Consider the following 23,532-nt stretch of genomic DNA (forward strand, 5'->3'; position numbering starts at 1 on the left):
TATATATATATATATATATTTTTTTGCAAACAAAGTCGAGGCTCGTGGAAGAGCTAACACATAAAACACAAAAACACATAAAACATGTAATAAAGGGAGCATGAGACAAGATGAGGAGAGAGAGGGAAGCACACAAACACAACAGCGGTGGAGAACAGGGGCATCGGTATGGAAAGGAGAGGATACACGGTATAAAGCAAGTGGACACGACGAATAATTTCAGGAATGAAGTTGGAGATTGAAAGATGTGGATTTGAGGTGTATTGACGGGGTTATAAAAGATCAAGGTTTTGGATGGGGGAAGAAGAGATTGTGGTTGTTGTTGTTTTCATATGCAGCCTGTGGCTGCTGGTTTGCATCATTTTTCTGGAAGCACGTTAGTGCTGCTGATACAGTACCCCAATTACCAGGGAGCTGGTCCTCAATTTGCCAACCTCGGAAGGGTGACAGGCCGAGTCAACCCCCCCCCGGGTGTTAATTCAATGATCGACCAGGATTCAAACTCAGGATTCTAGTATCCCAAACCTGCACCCTAACCGTTAAGCCAACACCAGGCTCAGAGATGGTGGTGAACAGCTGTATTTAAGACCTGGAGGGAGGAGTGTGATTGAAGAGTGCGAGGGAGTTTGTTCCAGATGCGAGAGAAAAGAGGGCAATATCTCAAGCACCTTTTGAGATAAGCTGTTATTTGGACATGACAATGACCAAGTGATTTGGCTTTAAAGGGTATTTTTGATTTATTGATTCTTTATTAAATTTTTCAATTAATTATTTAATTCTTCAATTAATTAGTTAATTAATTGATTTTCAAAAAGTTAGAGTCGGATGAAATGGTGGTGATTTAGGTATGCTACTAGCCAATTGAATAAGAAATTCATTATTTTACGATTATTATTTATTTATTTTCATTATTAATCACTTATTTATTTTCTTTCTCATCTGGGCAATATCTCGGGCACCTTTTGAGCGAGGAAGCTGATATTTGGACATGATAGTCACCAAGTGATTTGGCTATAAAGGATATTTTTGATTAATTGATTGATCAATTAATCGATTAATTATTTATCGATTAATAAATTAATCGATTATTTATTTAATTTTTTCGATTTATTATTTATGTAATTAATTTTTAAAAAGTTACAGATTCGGATGAAATACTGGTGGTTTAGGTATACTATTAGCCAACTGCTTAAGAAATTAATTTTTTACGATTTCTATTTATTTATATCAGTTATGCAATTAATGAATCAATTATTGTACACCGCTCCCTCCCAATTCCATCTCCATGTGCTGCACCGCGACATCGCTGGGCACCGAAGGTGCTCCGGCAATGTCGTGCTGGAGGATATTTTATTTATTTATTTGGCATGGGGGCGGTGTACTTTGAATGTATCTCTACTTGTTTCTTTCTTGGTCAAAATTGTCGGCTTGGCTTCGTCATAATAGGTTGGAAACTCGGGATTTAAACGTTTAATTAAAAAAATAACTCATTGGTGTCATCTTGTATTACCGTGTGAAGCAAGATACAACGAATACCAAATCCCAGAAGGATGGGGTGGAAGAGAACACCTTCTATACTCGTTATCAAATCTACTGCTGTTTTGAGAAGATGTCTTTTTTGCAATGCCCCTCCTATCCCCAAAGCATACTTTTCTGCTGATATCCTCACCATCACCTCCCCCATCCCTGACCCCACTAAAACCCCATCAATTGTACAATGGTTTCAATTTTCATATTTTGCAATTGTTTCCAATTTTACAGCCAAAGTACCAGCAACTCCAGACCCAAGCACCTTTACCTCCGACTGTGTCCACGGGGACGGTTCCACTTACCGTGGTGAAGTTTCTGTGACCATATCGGGCAAAAACTGCAAGCCTTGGTCAAAGCAAGCTCAACATGTATTCGGCCGAACTCCGGAGAACTATCCTTGCAAGTGTGTACTCAACCATGCTGAAAACAATGGGAGTTGGTGGCGTGAGTCTATATTTTCAAAAACTAGAGGAAGACTAATAACGTATGGACACAAACTGTAGGTAATTTTACATGCAGAATAACATGAGGACAAAGGAGAGAAGGTGTGCACAACCTTGGACTTAGAGACAGTGGCAGGGAGTGAGTTAGTCAATGAACATGTTAGGCCTGGTTATGCTGGAATAAAGCCGAAGATAACAGGAGTGCGCAGCTGAATTCGAGATGGGAAAATAATATACCTCACTTTGGGTGCAATCTTTCTCCGTGTCTCACTCATATATAGAGATCTCATCTTCAACTACTGCAGAAACCCTGGTGGGGCTGGAAGTGTGTGGTGCTACACTACAGACATGGGCAACGAGTGGGAATTATGTAAGGTTCCTGCCTGCAAAAAACAAGAAAAGGAGAGCATGCATTCTCTTGTTCCCAACTGGGGTAAGTCCTGCATACAAGATGCCACTTGGTTATCCTGAGATTGTTTTATTTAATACTAGCAGGGTTACCATGTGCTGTTCTAATCCTGTTGCCATTTGAAGAAATCAAATCTTGTTTTGTTTTTTTCCCAAACAGGATATCTCAAAGGTTGTGGATAAATTATGACAAAACTTGGTGGCTAACTTTGTTAGATGACAAGAACAAGCCGATTAAATTTTGGTTCAGGTCCGAAGATCCGGCCTATCAAAACGTAAACTGTTCAGCCTGCCTGGCAGAGGTATGCACTCCACCGAATGCCAGTGTAATTTTTCCATTTTTTGTGGGGGCCTAAAGCACTTCCCTACATCCACTAACAAATGGGGTCGAGATCATTCATTTAATATTACCTTTCACATAGCTACAAAGGCTTAGGCACTATAGATAGATTACCCAAAAAACAACAAAAACACAAAAACAACCTTTTCAACCCATTTTTTTTTCTATTCATTTCTTTTTCCTATATTTAACTCTTTCTTTTTCAAATCTAACTCTTATAGTATAGATAGATAAGATGTCAGAACAGTGGTAACATCAGTGAGATTATTTTGGAATCGATTCCACTAGATTTTTCAGAAAGTAAAGGGCACAAATGTTGCTGGATTTTGGGACATGATTTTCGAAGAGACTAAACCTCAATGATCCTTTTAACGGCCCCACTAATTCCGAAATGTGTCGGCTGTGGAACGTTTTGGGCTTGAGCTTTTCCATGAACCGGCTGGACAGGCCTGATGTTTGACTGAATTTATAATTTGTTCAGGGTTTTGAAGGATTTTTCATAATTTATAATTTGTTCAGGATTTGCTCGGCAATTCTTTATTAAAGCCACCGTGAGATGTTGAATATCCACTAATACCATGTAACATCTTCACATCAAACGAAGGGCATCTGTTCAAGGTCATCACCTAGTATGTAGTCCCGGAACCTGTGGAGGAAGTCATCTTCCTAACCGAAATATGAGCATCTGCAATGCAGAAATTTGTGGAGGAACGGATATGTGGCCGTATCAATCTCTGAGACAAAATGACTTGGTGTAAGCCTCTGTTGTAGAACTCCTCCTCTTCTCCTGGTGGAACTCCTCCTGGTGGAGCAGGCACGGGTGATGGATGACTTCTTTTTCTTCTTTAACAGCCATGATTATCCCACCTTTATTGTGGGGTCCAGCCAGGGGAAGCTAGCCTTGACATGGATGTGTCACGTCTTACACAGCTGCTTGCATCATTGCCAACGAATGCCATGACACCTAAAGGGATGCTCCGCTTCATTGTGCATTGGGTTTCATCCGATGGATGGTCGCCAAGCTGTCATACGGACCTATCCTGCCCCTGGGTTCTCCACCATGTTAGGAGATAAGGTGCTACACGAACACTGCAAACCCCAACAAGAACCCTGTAGCAGAGAAAGCAGTGCGGGAGCTGGAGGACAAGCTTTTACGCCAGGAACTACATGGAGGCCTTGTTACACCTTTGGCCCTGTCTATCGTCACTGCACGACTCAACTCGCTTCTTCGTACCCAAGGGCTTTCTACAAGAGAGTTATAAACACAGAGACCAGTTCTCCAATGTTCAGATTCCCTTGTCTGATGAAAGGGTAATTGAGACTTGACATCAGCTCCGCTGGACCAATCACCCGTTTAAGCCAGAAGTCCAAAGCCCCCTTAGGAGTGCAACCAACACTGATGTCAGTTGATATTGGTGATCTGGTCTACCTTCATGCTGACGACAACAAATCTCTGTCCCGCCAACGCTACTTGGTTACCTCTGTCGAGGATGGCTGGTGCACTATTCGCAAGTTCATCGATTACCAGCTACGTAGCACAACTTATCGAGTCAAGAGATCTGAGTGCTACAAAGTCCCTTCCTTCTACACTGACCCTACAGTTTACTCTACTTACGATCTTCGTCATGGTGATGGCTCCGCCTCCGACTGACTCTGTTCTTATCAACCCTAACATACTAGCTGAGCTGTCTACCCCTTCCACAGCTCCAATGCTGGCGACTACGGAGCCCATTATGCAACTCTGCGACCTACGGCTGGGCGATTGACTGACTGACTCAAGCTCTCACTCAACTCGACTCATGGGCTGCGCGACTCTCAACTGAGGCGGGGGGGAGGGGTACCCGGGGCAGGGTTTTATGGCTCTGCCCCGGCCTTACTCGAATGTTCCAAGCCCCACCTCTCGTCACCGTGGTGAGCCACTCCCCTCGAGCTCTGATTGGCGGCTCGCGCTTACCGGCCACTCCCCCTGCAGCTCCTTCCTTCGGCCTTGCCAGACTTGTTCAGGCTGAGCACGTGGCATTCCAGCGCCAAAAGAACACCTACCTCACTGGCCTACTCAACGCAAAACTAACACAGGAAAGGAGACTACCTTACATTTACTAAGAAATAACTATACTATCGCGAGGCTACATGTTGTGGTGCGTCTACCTACAAGGGGGGTTATCCTTTATTCCAAAACCACAACAATATTAATGATCCACTTTGGGTGGGGCTTCCGGCTGCGGGTGTTCCGGGATTTTGGCGCCTCTCGTGGGCTGTGCTTCTGTGCTCCATTAAATACTCTGCACCGTCTCATCTCCAGTGGTATTGTGATTCGTTTATTGTGTCCACATTAAGTTAAACACACCCTACTGGTGTGACACAAATCTTCACGAACGGGCTTGCCAAGCCAGACATTTGACTAGTTAGGGCAGGAATTTGTAATCGATTCAGGGGGCCTTCAATAGCTCACCTACTCTCCGCGAAGGACACCATGGGATCTTTAAGGAACACCAACAAATGCTGGCAGCGAGGATACCCATTTAACGTACCTCTAGAGTCCAAGCCATCCTGTCAGCCCTGTTGTGGAACTCTTCAAACCAAGAAAATCAAACTGCAAGCAAAATCAGAAACTCTGACCCATCGAGCAACAGAATATCCCATAAATGCTCGATTTGATTCAGATCTGGTGACTGAGAAGGCCATGACATATGAATAACATCAGTGTCATGATCAAAGCATTGGGTGACCACATGGGCTCTGTGGATAGGTGGTTGGAAGGATTGGGGGTTGTCTCTTGCAACCATGCTAGCCATAATTATAGGTGCCAAGGCCTGTGCAGCATCTTATACAAGACCCTAAGCATGCTGGGATTTTATTTGCTTAATTAACATGAGAAACATGTGTGGAAGCCATTGCTTGGTGTCACTCATTCACACATGTGTTTCCATTTTTTTTTATCCACTACCTGTACATGAGAAAAGGGCTCACCTTGTATAGCTTCCCTTGGTTGCTCTTGGGCAATAACAATTGTCGTGAAAATCAAGCTCAGACACGACTTGACCTCTGGGTAGGTTTAATATCATTTAGATCTGAAGTAACATCCTGTAAAAATACATTCATGCAACAGGCATTAAAATCAGAGTATTTCATGGGCAATGGTCGATTCCAATAGAGAGAACAATCAGCGCAGCATATAGGGGCGTACATACCATTCAAACTACAGGACTATGTCACAGTGAGTGCCGCTGGAGTGTACATGCGCCCCGGTAGTCCCGGGTCTTATAGACGCCCCTTTTGAAGCGAGCACACCCTGGGTTCACCTTGGTATAATTTCACTACATTCTCCCCGCCGTTAGAACTATACTGCCGCATCGGCAGGTTGCAAGCAAGCGTCAGCAATAATCGAATGGGTCACGTCAATCCACGTCAGTCGGTCCACCCGTAGCGGTCGGGGCGGCGAACTTCCCTGCCAGTTCGTGTTCGGAATCGACCGGGTACGGCGTCTCCAAGCCCGGAGTCCCCCGCGTCGGAATAGCCGCCGGAGGTGGGTGTCGGAGGGGGCGCCCCAGCGCCTTCGGGCACGGGAGTGGGGAACGACGGAAGTAGCGGTGGTAGTTCCATAGGGGAAGCTTCAGTAGAGTCCATAGACTCGTAGACGGGTTCGTCGATATCCCTGTCGTCGTCCCCACATGGGGCGAGATGGCGTACGGAGACAGTAGACTCGCGGCCGTCCGCCGTTAACACGCGAGCATGCTCGGGATTAGCCTGGAGGACTTGCACCTTGTCAACAAGGGGGTCGTACTTGCTAGCGCGAACCGCTCGTTTGAGATAGGCGGGCCCCGGTTCAGCGAGCCAGCTGGGTAAAGATTGGATACTGCCGGAGCTTCTAGGGTGGTGGAACAGTCGTTCGTGAGGAGTCTGGTTGGTGGCAGTACATAGGAGAGCCCGGATCGAGTTTAGAGCGGCAGGTAGCGACCACGCCCATTTATCGAGGCCTCGGCCGAGGGTCCGAAGGCTTAGCATGACGGCCCTCCATATAATCCCATTAAAGCGTTCGATCTGCCCATTCGCTTGGGGCCGGTACGGGGTGGTGTAGCTCGAAGCGACATTATGCTGGAGCAAGTAGCCCCTCACCTCCTGGGAGAGGAACACCGCACCCCGATCGGTATGCACGTAGGCCGGATACCCGAACATAGAAAACAAATTCTGCAGGCACCGAATAACTGTGGCAGCCGACATATCCCTGCACGTGTAAGCAAAGGGGAATCGTGAATACTCCGACGATAGTGAGCAGATAGCGAGAGTTGCTCGACATTGGCAGCGGCCCTTTGAAGTCCATCGCCAAGCGCTCCCACGGTCTAGTAGCCCTAACGAGTGTCCCCATAGGAGGGTTGTAAAAACGCAGTTTGAGTTCCGCACAGATCGCGCAATCACGGCAGATGCGGCGGCTGTCCTCAAGCGAGTACGCCAGATTTCCCTCGCGCACAAAATGCGCGAAACGCGTTACCCCGGGATGACACATAGTGCCGTGCAAAGTGCGCAGCCCCTCCAAAGTGACAACCCCCGCGCAAGTGGCCGGCCTCGATAAGGCGTCGGCGACCAGGTTATCCTTCCCCGGGCGGTATTTGATGGTGTAGCAGAAGTCGGCGAGTTCGATACGCCAATGGGTGATTTTCTCATTCTTAATGCGCTGAGCATGTAAGGTGTCGTCCATAAACGCAACGCTTTGTTGGTCCGTGACGATTTGGAAACACCGCCCAAGCAGATACGGCCGCCATCGCCGAATTGATTCGACGATCGCGTACGCTTCCTTTTTGACAGACGAATGCCTCCGCTCGGCGGAGGTGAGAGTCCGCGAGAAGAAAGCCACAGGGCGTCCCCCTTGGGAGAGTGTCGCCACTATCGCATGATCTGAGGCATCACTCTCCAAAACGAAAGAGGCACTCTCGTCAATCGTCGCGACAGCGGCGCCAGCGATGTCGGCTTTAAGGCCCTCGAAGGCCGCCATGGCGGCCGGGCCCATGGGGAATGTGTCGCAGGCCACGAGGGGGCGGAGCTTCACGGAGAAATTTTGCACCCACTTTGAATAGTGGGCGAACAGCCCAAGAGCGCGTTTCAGCGAAGCCCGATCGCTAGGCGGAGCCATATCGAGCAAAGGGCGCAGACGCTCCTTATCCGGAGAGACAGAGCCATGGGTCACGGTGTACCCCAAAAGGTCTACCGTGCATAGAGAGTAATGACACTTAGCCGCATTCATGGTTAGGCGATATTTCCGCGCGACCTCGAGGAAGCGTTTCAGATTAGCGTCGTGATGCTCCTGGTCATACCCACAAACCATAAGATTGTCCAGATAGACAAAGACATCGGTCAAGTTCTCCTTTGCAACGAGGTCATCCATAGCCCTCTGAAAGCAAGGGACTCCATTAGTTACCCCAAAGGGGAGTCGAGTGAACTGGTACAACCGCTGACCCGATTCAAAGGCTGTAAAGACGCGATCAGCCCTAGAGATGGGGACCTGATGATACGCACTACGCAGATCGAGAGTGCTATGAACGGAATACAGGGCCACCTGGCGTACCAGGGCGTCCATCCCCGGTAAGGGGTAGGCATCCAGCTGTGTAAAACGATTAATCATCTGCGAATAGTCGATTACCATGCGCCGGCGGTGGGCCTCACTCCGCACCACTAAGACTTGGGCCCGCCACGGTGACCTACTGGGTTCTATAATACCGTCCTTTAAGAGCAGGGCCGTTTCTTCCGCAATGAATTGCGCGTCTGCGCAAGAGTAGCGCCGCGATTTGACGGCTACAGGGGTACAATCAGTGGTCAGGTTGGGGAACAGCGAGAGAGGCTCCATGTCCATTTGAGCGAGGGCGCACACAGCAAGCGTGTCCGGCCCACCGAAGTCTATTTCCAAACGTCCATGCCGCTTAAGGAAATCAAGTCCTAACAGAACGTCAGCACATAAAGCAGGTAATACCATGAGATACACGTCCGGGAACGTGCGTCCCTTTATCACAAGTTTCAATCGACACGCCCCTTTTGTGCTCAACCGAAGTCCCTGAGAGGCCATGAAGATCCGGCGGGTTGTCCTGAGAACCGGCCACCCATGTTGATGCACTAGTCGCTGACCGATAAAACTATCCGGAGACCCCGTGTCAATCAAAGCTTGCGCAAAAACGCCCGCGACCATGAGCGGAATGATGGCCTGCGCAAGGCCGGCAGACCCGGCAGGTATTGTACCGGCCGGGCGAGAAGATTGCGCCTCGCGGGTGGATCCCACGCCGGCTGCAATCCTTCGGGCAGCGTCGGCAGGTTGGGCCTCAGCAGGAGCTTTGAAGTCGTAATGCCCACTGTCAGAGGACGTTCCCGCGCCGGCTGCAGTTTGCCGGTCATTCGGGCAGCCCGGGGAGAAACCCCATGACAAGCGCATAGTTGGCTCATCAGCAGTTTCATTTGCCAGAGTGGGTGTGTGTAGGTCGTAAGAGCCGCCGCCAGATGGCGCTCGAGTCACGTGAGAAGGATCTCTGCCGTCTGCAGATTCATATGCCAAAGTGGGTGCATGTAATTCGTAAGAGCCGCCGTCAGATGGCGCTCGAGTCACGTGAGAAGGATCTCTGCCGTCTGCAGATTCATATGCCAAAGTGGATGCATGTAATTCGTAAGAGCCGCCGTCAGATGGGGCTCGAGTCACGTGCTGCGTTTGCTGCACATCGAGAGGAGTTTCCAAAGCAGGAGCATGTCGCTTGTTTGAAGTAGGCGTTCGAACGCCAGTCAAGGTCGGTCGCGCTGCGGCCGGTCGCGTTCACGCCATTTGTTTCGGCGGCCCGGTGTATCTCACCAAGGTCGGGCGTGCAGCCAGAGGCCCGCGAGAAGGAGGGCGGCTCATCAAAGCCGAGTGAGGCGCCCTGTCCGGCGCTCGATCCGTTGGCTCCGCGATGAGCCCATTCAAGGTCGCGCGGGGACGCGTGCCCCGAGCGGCCTTCCTGCAGACCTTTGCAAAATGGCCCTTGGTGGAGCACAGGTGGCATGTGGCCTCCCGAGCCGGGTATTCAGATCGAGGGTGCTGCCGATTCCCACAAAAATAAAATTTTGCATACCGGTCAGGCCGTGGCCGGGCAGCGGTGGCAGCAGTTAGGCCGGAAGCGGAGTCCGCTTCAGAAGCACCGGGAGACTCGGCCGTGGTGGTCGAGTCCTCCGCCATATCCTCGGCGGTACCCCTCTCCGGTCGCGCGAGTTGCGAGGTCCCCGCCACGACTCGTGGGTGATCATAAGCGGTGGATTGTTCTCGGGCATCTGTATAGATGCGTGCCAGCCGTAGAGCCTCCGTGAATGTCAGCTCCGCGACCTCCAAGAGTCGGAGCCTCAAGACTCCAGAATTAATTCCGGAGATGAATGCATCTCAGAGCAAGTCGTCCTGCACTTGCTCGTGGGTCCGTACGTCCTGCACGCAGTCCGCCAACAGGTAGCGCAACTCCTGCGTGTAGCGATCGACCGATTCAGATGGTTGTTGTCGCCGCTGGGAGAGTTGATGCCGGCCGTGCACAGCGCTCCGTGTTTTTACGTATAGGCGCTTCAGCTCGGCCAGTGCCGTAGCGTACGTCACAAATCGAGCAATGCTCCGGAAAACGGAGTGATGGACCTTCGACTGTAACACGGACAGCTTCATCGCAGCGGTGGGCTCTGTTTCGTGAGCAGCAAAGTAATTCTCCAGCGTTTTGAGCCAGTGAGTGAACTCCGATCCCGATCCCTCAGCTTGAGAGTCGGCTCCGAGAATCGGCACCACGATCATCTTGTGGTCAGCCATTCCGGCGATCTAAATGATATTAAATGTCGTGAAAATCAAGCTCAGACACGACTTGACCTCTGGGTAGGTTTAATATCATTTAGATCTGAAGTAACATCCTGTAAAAATACATTCATGCAACAGGCATTAAAATCAGAGTATTTCATGGGCAATGGTCGATTCCAATAGAGAGAACAATCAGCGCAGCATATAGGGGCGTACATACCATTCAAACTACAGGACTATGTCACAGTGAGTGCCGCTGGAGTGTACGTGCGCCCCGGTCGTCCCGGGTCTTATAGACGCCCCTTTTGAAGCGAGCACACCCTGGGTTCACCTTGGTATAATTTCACTACAACAATATTGTACCATAACTTCAAATTGTGCGGTGTGTTCGCAGATTGCTACACGTGCAGAGGTGCGGATTACCGGGGGCACCTACGGCAAAGCGAGTTCGGAAAACCTTGTCAGCGATGGGACTCGCACATGCCCAATGAACACACACGTACAGCTCAGAGGTACTTTTGGATTACCATCTATTATACTTATCATCACAATGAACAACTGTCTCATAGGCATCAAGTGTTACTTAAGAGTGAAACCTACTTTTGTAAATAAAAACGTTTTCAGCACATAACTTGTCTAACAATCCTGCTTTAACAAGAACAAGGCGCACCAGCATTCCGACCTGCAACTATGCACTGCATGTACACAGATTTGTACTGACCCCTTAAAGATAATTCAACAATCCAACAACGACTGAACCGGAATGACAAATAGCTCAGAGGCAGTGAGCTCACCTTTGAGCTGTCTTGTCTGGGTTTGGAAAACTGTCAGATTTGTGCTTCACAGGTAGAACATTCCTGCCCCCCCCCACCCCTCCTACAAGGGGCACAGGGGGCATTAGTAAAACAGTAGCATTCACCAGAAATTATGCAACTGGGAGAAGTACTGCATTCACTCAGAACACAACGATTGAATTATCCTCAAACCGATGTTTCATGCACATCGGGAAATAAATCCAAGAAGAGGTTCCTCAACGAGGCTCATCTCTGAAGCACGCACACGTTTTGGAAGGTTTGAAACCACAACATGATGCAGAAGTTATGCCAGGCTCTTTCACAGAGGTATACCAAACGATTATCTTCAGAGGCCCTGCAATTCATTTTCATTCTATTTGGAATAGCAATGACTCACTCCCCTTTCTTTTGCATTGACATAACACACAGCTAACAGCTGAACGACAACACGTAGTGGTATAACTTATGAGGACGTGACACATACACGATGGGCTAAGTCTACTAAATTAGGTGTAACATTGTACATAAAATAGGTGTAACAAGGAGAAAAAAGGCATAAAATGTCATAGCCCAGTGGCTTTAGCAATTTTGCTGTACGTAGTTAAAGTTAAAGGCCGCCAGTCGGCCATCTTTGGTTGGATTACAAAACAAAATGTTCTGCATTTGTATACTCTCATGTATTGTTTTTGTGCCAAGTTTGAACAAAATCGGACTATGCACGTACGAGAAATTATTGGTGACATGTTTAATGAAATGGCCGCCAGTCGGCCATCTTGGATCTGATCTCGGGAAAGAAATGGCAAATGGAAAAAAAATGACCTTGCATATATAAGCCATCATTCTTTTTCTGTTTGCCAAGATTTAACAACATCGGTAAATGCATGTCGGAGAAATGGTGGAGGACGTGTTCAATATCGGGATTTTAAAAACTACAAGTCAGGAGATGACGATGGTTCACGAGCGAGTGGTATTCAATGACAAAGGACGGACTGTAACCGAAACAGGCCCGGACTGGGTGGTCGGGGGCCCACGTGGCAGGCGTCTGCCCCCGACATGCGATGTACATGCCTATTTACAAAGGGCCCCGATGCGCTGCGTGCACAGGCCTTTAAGAGCCAGCTGTACGTAATTGTGTGGTGCTGGCCTAGAAATGTCAAAACGAAGGTTACTGACCTTGAAATGAGATAGAAAACAATGTATAATCAGTTCTGAGGTTAGTTAGCTACACAATACCGAAAATTCGGTTCGATTCCGACAACTTTGAAAATTTGACCTTTGTGACCTTCAAAGGTCAAAGATTCTGAAATTTGTTGGAAAACTTGTATTTCATGATGTATGTGATAATATAAGATCATGTAGGACATTTCACCCTATCAGCAAGCGAACAATGTAATAAAACCATCAAAAATCGACTTTTCTAAATTTCGAGAGCTTGTGACCTTGACGCGAAAATGAAAAATCGAGCTCCGTGGGGCTAGACACATGACATTGGCCTAACCAAATACCGAAACCCCTATCAGATTCCACCAACTCCCTCGGAGAAGATGTATCTTGAACTCGATTACCCCCTAAAAAGACATCTTTTTCGGGCGTGGCTCCGCACACAATTGGCGCAATACGCCCTCTTGGCAGGACACAACTAGATCATATCAACCTCCCACCCAAGTTTCATCAAGATCGGATGATATCATCGGGTAGTTATGCTGCACACACACACACACACACCGAATATAGTGGCCACTCTGTTTGATAACTTGTGAACCAAAAATGGGCGCAGGTCGGCCATCTTTGATCGCATCGCAAAACAAAATGATGCGCAAATGTATACCATCATGTATTGTCGTTCTGCCAAGTATGAACAACATTGGTCCATAATTGCTTGAGATATGGTTGCAGACGCACGCACGGACAGATAAGACGGACGAGACCCAATCCATAAGCCCCCGTTTTGGACCAAGTCCAACGGCGGCTTATAAATATTGATCGTGGGTTGTAAATGCTGCATCGAGTGTTGAAATAGTTTGCATTTGCTGAGCAGTAGAGCATTGACTTTTTTAAATTGACCTCTGTGTGCTGCAACAGCCCCGATGCAAGAAGTGAAGAATCAGGCCTTTTTTCAACAAATACAAGCTGAGACGAATTAATCAAAACGATCCTTCCACAGGTACCCGAAGAGCGACTTGCGAGAGAATTTTTGCCGGAATCCTGACAACGAGCTCAGACCATGGTGTTACACGAAGAGCCCATTTCAGCGATGGGAATACTGTGACGTCCCTCCCTGCAGTATGCTTTCTCCCTCGCACTTTCTACACCAATATGCTGTTCCTTTTGAGATAACTATGGATTGATGTTTTGGGGCATTTAATATAACAGTATATGTTCGTTTACAACAAGGCCATTATGTCCATGAAGCCTGCACAATAGTTGCTAACTTGTAGTTATTTGTCAGTGCTCCATTCTTTTTAAACATGCGATCAACTACTTTGGGGTTGTACTATTTAAGGCAACCAGCCAATAGGAATGGGAAGTCTCATTATGCTTGGAGAGAAGAAACATACAAACACAAAGAAAGCAGAGCAGCTCAAAAGAGAACCCAAATTGTTTGGCAAATAACACAAGAAAGAAGAAAAGAAATAAAACTAGCTTTTTTGTACATAAACATAGACATGCCTATTCGATCCATCAATCAGTGCCTGTCAAGCCAAACTCCAAGAGTGTTTCATTCAAGAGAAAATCATTTTAAGTCCATGGTATGTCAGGACATGTGACAGGAAGTGACAGGACAAGTGACAGGAGCCCCACGGATTTGACAAGTGCTTGCCTGTAGAGGACCATTTGAGGGAATGCATCTTTGTGATGGATGGTTGCCATCACGATCTCTCATTCCTGGGAGAGATACATTCGTCCGTTGGCCGGTGTTGTACCTCTTCCCAAGTTAAAGGTGTTGTTGACCAGCAAAGCCACTTGCACCACCATCGATGCCGCATGGTGATGGTGTTGCCCTTCGAGGGGACCCACCAACTTAATGGTACATGCCAGTTCTCCCCAATATAGTAGTAATATAGTCGTTTTACAATAATATAGTAATAATAATAATATAGTAATACAATATAGTAGTTTTGCTACCTCGGAGACATGCTGAATGGAGAAGGTGGATCAGACTCGGCAACGGTTGCTAGAGTGAGATGTGCATGGAAGAAGTTTCGGGAACTGAGTGGCGTGCTGATGATGAGGGGAGTGTCGTTGAAGCTGAAGGGAAAGGTGTATGCTGCATGTGTAAGAAGTGTTATGATTTATGGGAGCGAGACATGGGTAATGAACGGAGAGCAGCAATGAAGGCTGGAAAGGGTGGAAATGCGAATGGTTCGGTGGATGTGTGGAGTATCGTTGAGAGAGGGAAGACAAATGATGAATTCCGAAAAATGATGGGAATAGAGCCTGTGATTGATGCTGTGAAGAGGAACAGGTTGAGATGATTTCGTCAAGTGTTGAGGAAGGATGAAAGTGACTGGTTGAGAAGAGTGATGGAAATGAATGTAGAAGGAAGTAGAGGACGGGGAAGACCGAGAAAGACTTGGCTAAAGGTGGTGGAAGAAGAAATGCGGGCAAGGGGGTTAACAAGGGGAGATTCAGAAAATAGGGCAAAATGGAGAAGATTGTCATGGGGCCCACAAGGCTAACCCCTGATCTAGCAGGGAAAATGGCCTTTAAATGCCTGTTTGTTGTTGTGGTATGTAAGGACATGGTCTCAATGAAGCTTAATTGCAAACAATCCTTGCAGAAGTTCCCCAAATGCAAAATAACCCTTTAAGAACTAGAGAGTTCATAGAACCCCCATGCAGTCTTGAGGATAAAGGACATGGGCGTGCTCTGCGAGCAGCAAATATGATTGGTCGAGATGATGTAAAATGTTATGGTGGTTATGGTTTAAAATGATGGTTGACCCTTCTGATATTGCCACTGCCTCGTCTAAATGCTGAAAATTACGTTTACTAGACTATTTGACTTGGATTTCACCCTAGCAACGACAGGTTAAAAGCTCCAGTCTAGCAGAAGTGAGTTGCTGAAAAATGTGTCAATGGTAACTCATGATAATGGTACTAATTTCACCCCACAACACATGCGCAAAAGGCCTCGTTTGCATTCATACGTCATTTTGAAAGTCCCATATTTCAGGAAGATTTTGGTGAAGAATCACTGAATTTGGTTTGAAACAGAGTCAAACCATATGCACCACATGATCAAAATAATATTCTCTCATCGCCCCTTCCTGTTCTGGCTGGCGTTCCCCAAAGTAGTGTTCTGGGCCGTGTGCTTTTTCTGGTCTTCATCAATGATCTCTCTGACTCTCTGGAAAATCCTCTCTCTCTTTGCTTATGACTCCACTCTCTGCCGCTCCATTCCTCATCCCTTTCACTCTTGCATTCTTTTTTTCTCCCGCCTCTGGAACGAACTCTCTCACTCTCTTCAATCCCATTCCTCCCTCCAGGTCTTTAAAACAGCTGTCCACCACCATCTCTTATCTTCCCCCATCCAAAACCTTTACCTTTTCTACCCCAGTTAATTCACCCCAGATCCACTTTTTTGAATACCGACTTCTTTCCTGGAATTCCTAGCAATGTCCATGTGTTTTTTTTGCCTCTCCCCCCCCCCCCCACCCCCAACCCCCCTTTTCCTCCCACAGTTCTCCCGATGTCCCTGCTCTCCATCTTGTCTCCCGCTCCCTTTATCATATGTTTTATGTGTCAGTTTGTCTTTTTGTGATCAATGTTAGCTCTCACACAAGCCTCGATCTTGTATCCAAGAAGAGTGGAGGCTGTTATGGCAGCAAAGGGGAAACCAACTCCATATTAAGGCCCATGATTTTGGAATGAGATGTGTGATGTTCGGGTGTCCACATACTTTTGGTCATGTAGTGTATGTATGACCCTCTGTTGCCTTTAAATGCATAACATTATGCTTGACCGCTGGGGGACTCCAAATCAAATCCTCCACCCGTACGATCAACAATTTAGCGACGAACCATCAAAAGAAACCATACACCATCCACCAGGAAACCAAATATATCTTTATTTTGGTTTTCAACGTACAGATAGTGTGAGCGAGAGTCTATCGCTTCAGCTGGATCGTCAGTCTGACAAGATTAGCCCAAGCGGTGGCCCAGACAATCTAGCGGTGGTTTATAAAGCCTCCTGCAAGGTAATGGTGCCAATTTCCCATGGTCATGCTTTTTCACCACGCTGGGTTAATATCCTAATTATGAACCACAAACCAGCCGACACAAAGGTAAAACCGGATTTAATAAATAGGGGAGGGGAGATTGGAGGAGAGAAGCACGTTTTTACAGACAGTATTTCACAATTAATGTACAGTACCGTACCATAACCATCCAATACAATAATAATACCCCGCACCCATGATAGCCCGATCGGCTTGGGAACGGTGGGTGGGGGAAGTAGGCAGAAAACGGTCTTGGATTTGGATGAAGGACAGATAACAGAGGAAAATATTTAAAGGCTTAACAAGGGATAATCGAACCAGACACATTACAGAATGGAGGGATCACAGTTAAATATCTGGACATACTTTAACGTTTTCGTCCTTGCACACAAATACCACACGCCTTATGCTGGGCATTTAATAATTGAAACAAGCGTTACGCCTAGGTGAAGTGATGCGAGTTGACAAAGTGGAAGACGCAGAAAACATGCTATGATATGATATTTCACTCACAAGGTTCAGACATACATGGAGGCGGCCATCTTGGATTTTGACGTGGCGACCCAATTTTCAATAGCGTTCTTCCTTATGCCTAGATACACCCACACACCAGATTAGAAGTTGGTACTTCGCTTATTTTAAGATATTCCGCTCACAAGGTTCAGACATACATGGTGGCGGCCATCTTGTATTTTGACGTGGCGACCCAATTTTCAATAGCGTTCTTCCTTGTGCCTAGATACACCCAAACACCAGATTAGAAGTTGGTACTTTGCTTATTTTTCAAGATATTTCACTCACAAGGTTCAGACCAAAGCATTCAGAATCATTGGAATCTCCCGCGATGAAGCTAACTCCAAGGGCCTCTCACTCACTCACCGCAGGCAGGTTGGTGGTCTTTCCGTCTTCTACCGACTCCTCTCTGGCCTTGCCCCCCCCCCCCCAGCTCTCTCTGGGCTCTGTCCCGCAAATATTCCTACAGGTCGCACAAGATCTGCCTGCAACCCTCTTTTGGTTAAACTGCCAAAATCAAGACTCTCTGCTCACCTTCACTCCTTCATTCCTCTTTTCTCCCGCCTCTGGAACAAACTCCCTCACTCTCTTCAATCCCACTGCACCCTCCAGGTCTTTAAAACAGCTGTTCACCACCATCTCTTATCCTCCCCCATCCAAAACCTTGATCTTTTCTACCCCCGCTAATTTCACCCCAATTCCCCTTTTTGAAATACCAACTTCTGTCCTGGAAGTCCTTGGTGTCCTTGTGCTTTATACTTCTCCTTCCCCCCCCCCCCCCCCCTTCCCATGCCTCCTCCTCCCGGGCCCTCTCCCTTCCACACATCTCCCTGCTCTCGGATGTTGTGTTTGTGTGCTTCCCCTTTTCTCCCCATCTTGTCTTCCGCTCCCTCTTTTTGTGTATTTTGTTTGTCTGGTCGATTTGTTTGTGAAGTAAATGTTAGCTCTTTCACGAGCCTCGATTCAGTATACAAAAAAAAAGAAAAAAAAAAAGAAAAAAAAAAAGACATATATATGGTGGTGGCCATCTTGGATTTTGACGTGGCGACCCAATTTACAATAGCGTTCTTCCTTATGCAGAGATACACCCACACACCAGATTAGAAGTTGGTACTTCGCTTATTTTTCAAGAGATTTCGCTCACAAGGTTCAGACATATATATGGTGGCGGCCATCTTGGATTTTGACGTGGCGACCCAATTTTAAACAGTGTTCTTCCTTGTGCCTAGATACAGCCACACCAGATTAGAAGTTGGTACTTCGCTTATTTTTCGAGATATTTCGCTCACAAGGTTCAGACATATATATGGTGGCGGACATCTTGGATTTTGACGTGGCGACCCAATTTTCAATAGCTTTCTTCCTTATGCCGAGGTACACCCACACACCAAATTAGAAGTTGGTACTTCGCTTATTTTTCAAGATATTCATCTCACAAGGTTCAGACATACATGGCGGCGGCCATCTTGGATTTTGACGTGGGTTGCACCCACACACCAAATTCGAATGCGGTCCTTCACTTACGCACGCACGCCCACACGCAAACATGCACGCCCGGACGGAGGGGAAAACCATAGTCCCCCTTTCGCTCCGCTGTGCGACAGGGGGCAATAACTCTGTTACCCTTTCACCCCAATTCCAATCCCACAATACCAATGATTGTCTGACCATTTGAGTTTTTGTCATCAAATCTTCAACAAACCCTTATGAGAATATGAAGAAGAGTAGAAGACCTTGATAAGTGGGTCAAAATGTCAAAGTAACACCGTGTGTGGGTATGAGACGCCAAATTATTATTACCAGCAACAGTACCCGCCCTATGGGCGGGGCTTCAATTGGGAAGCCCAAATGAAAAGGTAAAATATCAGAAATTGAAGGCTTTTTTATTTGAAACGATTCATATAAACATCCGTTGAATCACATCACAAGCAAATCATCAAAATCTAAACAGTACATGGCAAAACAGCACATGGACGATTACGTACCACGTACGTCTCGCATCTCGCGTTGTCCCGATAATGATCCTTCCGCAGGTTCACCGACGGAAACCTTGTTCCGACTTTTACTTCCTCTAGACAGTCAAGTTCGCTCATCTTTTCGGTGCACCGGCACGAGCCGAGAACGGCCCGTGCAGGGGCTGATCCGAGGATCTTATCAAACCGACCGATCGGTAGTAGCGACGGGCGGAGTGTACAAAGGGCAGGGGCTTGATCAACGCGAGCTAATGACTCGCGCTTACTGGGAATTCCTCGTTCTTGGGACACTGTCTCAAGCCCAAGTCCCCATCACGGATGGGGCTCAGCGGTTTACCCGAGCCCGACGGCGAAGGGCAAGGTACACGCTGGCCCATCCAGTGTAGCGCGCGTGCGGCCCCGGACATCGAAGGGCATTAAACGTTCATCAAAGGATTACGAAACGAAAAACATTACGAAATTACGTTCACACCGTCACGTCAAACACTACCGTGAACACATACATTGTCACAACATCGTCACAATGAGAACATCGTCACAATGAACGTTATGCGAACGCGATTGTTATGCGGAAGTCCAAACCTGAGAATGCTGGAGACCAAAGCTGAAATTTGGAAAACTAAATAGCCTATTTTACTCCCAGGGATCCCAGGATTATCCACCCAAAATATCTTTGCGATCGGTTCAGCAGTTTTTACGGTACCTTCAAACAGACAGACAGACATTTGGTGAATTATAGTAAGATTATTTTAATCGCTCCCAAGTTTTATTTATTTATTTACCGTTGATCTTCAGTGTGTCTGTCCTGGCCCTAACATTTTTAACCAATTGAGCTTTTGTCATAAAATCTTCAACAAACCTTTATAATGAAAAAACGAATGAATAAAATATACATTTTAAACCGTCATTTTCATAGTTTTATTTGAGTGCAAAGTGGATGCGGATGGGCTTTGCATTTTGAGATGCTTTCTAATTTATCCTTTGGCCCCTGAATCAAACAAACAAAATACTTCTACCAGCCCTCACAGCTCACTCCCCCACCCCACCCCAAACATGAGAAATAGTAAATGTCACCATTTAAAAAAAGTTGCTTTGAAACTTACCCTGTGCGTTTGCAAGCAACAGATATAACCTTCCCATCGGTGTTCAGAAGCACCTAAAACAGATACGGTGTTGCGCTCAGTAAGGTCTACCTGGTACACCTGGCTCCCATGTAAATATAGCTGGCACAAACTGTGGATTTTCACATCATAAAGATGTCCTTTGTCAAAAGGTTGGTAACAATTCGTCTAAGTCACTGTCTTTCCAATTGCAGACGTCCATTAAATAAATAACCAAGCCTGCCACGTTCACAGCAGGCACTCCCGTAAGGTTTAAAATCCACCCACTGGCAGTGATGGTCAGGGGTTTGGGTAGAATGTGCCCATCCACAGTTGGGGCCTTGCACTGGTCCACATTGTCTGGAGTTTGCAGTGGGAACAGCTGCAAGATCTCAGCCTTTTTGGTGAGCTGACAAAGTTCTATAACTCATTCGTTATGCAGAGGTACATGCCTTTCTCTCAGGTACTTTTCCAAGTATTTTCAGCTTATTTTAGAAGCTTTGTGAGCAATTTTAGCTAAAAATCCTTATCTCGCACACACGATACATGCTAAAATGCCCTGAAGACTGCTACTTCTCAGGGCTTCTGCACATGCACGCCGAGCATTCTGGGCAGATTACGTCACTTATTGATTGTTTGTGTGTGTGTGTGTGTGTGTGTGTACTTTTTTTGCATAAAGAGTTTGTGATGCTTCATAATTAGAGGTCATCTCGATTCCTCCCGACATATACGCAAAGAAAAACACACATACATACATTATATGTTCAAAAAAACTTGCATTATATTGACTTATTATTTTGCCATTTGTCCCACTGTGCACCCTTTACCTAAAAGAGGATAAACCCCCTCTTATTGAGTTCACAATGAATTGCACCCGCGGGATGGGTACAACGTATCGGGGACAAGTTTCTACAACCCTCTCAGGACAGACTTGCCAGCGCTGGGATGATCAATATCCTCACGAGCACGACCGCACCGCAGAGAGATACCCCTGCAAGTAAGCAATTCTCTCATTATGGGCGAGTGTTGTTTGTGCTTAAACCTGCTTTGTAAAAACGTAAACGTTTCAGCTGCAATACTCAGGTTTGCAAGTAAAGCACATGAAAAAGGTTCACACAGCAAATATGCAAAAACAGTGAGATTTGCTCACACAACAAACAAATGCTCTTCCACGAGCTTTGGACTGTGTATCCCCCCCAAAAAAAAAAAAACAGAGAACAGCAAGAGAACAAGACCAAGGCTCATGGAAGAGCAAAGTTGAACCGACAGCAGAATGCTCGGTGGAATAAACGGAATGCTGATGGTATGTTTAGTGCCATGGGAAGCAGGGAGAAGCTGACGTTTTGGGTGTTAACCCTTCATCAGTGCAAAAGAGCAAATAACACAGGAGGGCAGCATGGCAACAATTGAGCACAGCCAGCATGGAAATGCATAAACAGGAAAATGAAAGAGAGAAGTATGAAGTACTCGCAGAAGGAGAGGAAACACTGAAACCAGCAAGTATGAGTTGGATTAGGAAAGACTAATGGTAGCAATGGGGGGTAATAAAGACCATGCGTCTGGATAGGGCAGATGACATGATGCGGTGGTGCACTGTCTACCTGAAGTCTTGAAGGGAAGAGTGGGAAAGAATGGCCTTTGGAAAGCATTTTCATAGATGGGACAAGCTAGGAACAAAAGAGTTGAGGTGAGGAGTTAGCCTGGATTTTGAAAGTTTAACCAGGAGAAGGTTATTGGAAGAACGCACACATCCTAGAGTTGTTGGGGTTGAGGAGGGGGAGGGGGGCTGAGGCAGCAATATTGGAGAAGATGCGGTAGGAAACAGACCAACAACCTTCCCGTGATGGTACAGCAACAGACCTTATGCTTCGGCCTCATCGCAGAAGATTTCAATAATGCTGAGAGCTTTAGATTCCACAGAATCCAGGTGTAATACGTGATGCTGGAACGTCAGGGCATATACTAGGGGAGAGGAGTACTCCATCAAGCTATGGACAACGGCCTTGTAGACTGTAACTGTGATTTCCCAAAGAGACTTTGATCGATGGAGGATGCTGTCTGTGGGTGGCAGGGTGAGACAGTGAGAATTTCTTGAATTAAAGGAGATGTTCCATGTATCAGACTAGCATCGAATCAATTCCAGACGACCAGAGAGACATCTGCAGTTTGCCTAGCAGAGGGATGGGGGTATTGTATGACACAATATGGAGTCATCTGCACAAAGGAAGAGAGGTTTTCATGGGGAGGATATTTCAATGGGGTGTTCAGATGACCGCACCCTTTGCTGTGAAAAACCAGCACCATTTACTAGATCCTCGGTCGATACACCATCGGCAGTTGGAAGTGGTTGATCAATACTGTTGGCTCGCCCTACTTAAACGTGATGCAGTTGTAGGAGTGGATTACCAGGAACAAAACGTTTGCACACAATGAAGCATGCAGATATAACATAATACTGGTGGACATTTACTTCCTTTGATCCTCCCCTCCTTACATGCTGTGCCCCCCACCCTCCCCCCACTCCTTCCCTCTCATCTCTATGCTTAATTTTAATGCTTTTGGGGGAAACATATTTGCATTGGCTTTTCAAATTCTAAGGTTCACAGTGGTACAGGAAGCTGTAAGGTGCATCTCACAGATTTGTGTTGGCATGCTTCGACCATGCTTCTATTGTGACCAACTACTTCCTTAACTTGTGGGCAGGATGATTTGGAGGTATGCACACTCGTTTCTAAAGCTGCCTAGCTTGGGTGTGAATCCCAACCCAGCTATAAGCTGTCATCCCGGTGTTACAAAAGGTGTGTGCCATCCCCCGGAAGGACGTTAAACTCGGCTTCCCTTCTGCCGGAATTTGTGGCTGGTTGGTAAAGATCTCCATGGTGTCCTTCGTGAAGAGTTAGGGATCTATCGCCAGCACCCTGAACAAATTCCGAATTCCTGCCCCAACTCCTGCTGGGAAGGCAATGGCAAACCACCAAAGGTGGACACAGGTTATGTTTTGACCCCCGTCTGTGAGCAGGATATCTCAAAAGGTTGTGGTCGGATAAGGACTAAATTTGGTGGACATGTTGGTCATGTGACGAGGACAAATCGATTCGATTTTGGTTAGTCTGGACTTGGACCCGGCCTATCGGTGAGATACAAAACGTAAACTGTTCAGCCTGGTGGGGGTATGTGCTCTACAGAGTGCAGTTCTTGATTTGTCTGCTTGTTTAGGTTTAATTTTGAACACAAGCAAATTAAAAGCCTTGAATTTTGAGAAAATAAAATACAATCTTGTCTTGTTTTTTTTTCACAGGGGCCTGGAAAGCAACTTCTGCCGAAACCCAGATGGAGAACAAAAGCCCTGGTGTTACACAACCAATCATGGTGTACGCTGGCAAGCGTGTAGCATTCCAACATGCAGTTAATAAATCACAACTTGTGGTTAAAATTGA

The 23,532-nt window shown here is 46.8% G+C and overlaps 1 protein-coding gene across 1 annotated transcript in view; it reads left to right on the top strand.

The window, feature by feature from the left end:
* LOC137437858 (apolipoprotein(a)-like) overlaps positions 1-23,532 on the top strand; it is a 110,633-nt gene extending 87,101 nt beyond the window's left edge. The window contains exons 12-17 of the mRNA XM_068132534.2: positions 1,762-1,933; positions 2,255-2,406; positions 10,890-11,007; positions 13,454-13,572; positions 20,930-21,092; positions 23,394-23,532. Coding sequence (XP_067988635.2) covers positions 1,762-1,933; positions 2,255-2,406; positions 10,890-11,007; positions 13,454-13,572; positions 20,930-21,092; positions 23,394-23,505 — 836 coding nt within the window. The 3' untranslated portion in view covers positions 23,506-23,532. The remainder of the gene's footprint in view (positions 1-1,761; positions 1,934-2,254; positions 2,407-10,889; positions 11,008-13,453; positions 13,573-20,929; positions 21,093-23,393) is intronic.

The sequence above is a fragment of the Myxine glutinosa genome, chromosome 12, assembly GCF_964187855.1.
Source record: "Myxine glutinosa chromosome 12, kmMyxGlut1.1, whole genome shotgun sequence".
NCBI lineage: Eukaryota > Metazoa > Chordata > Myxini > Myxiniformes > Myxinidae > Myxine > Myxine glutinosa.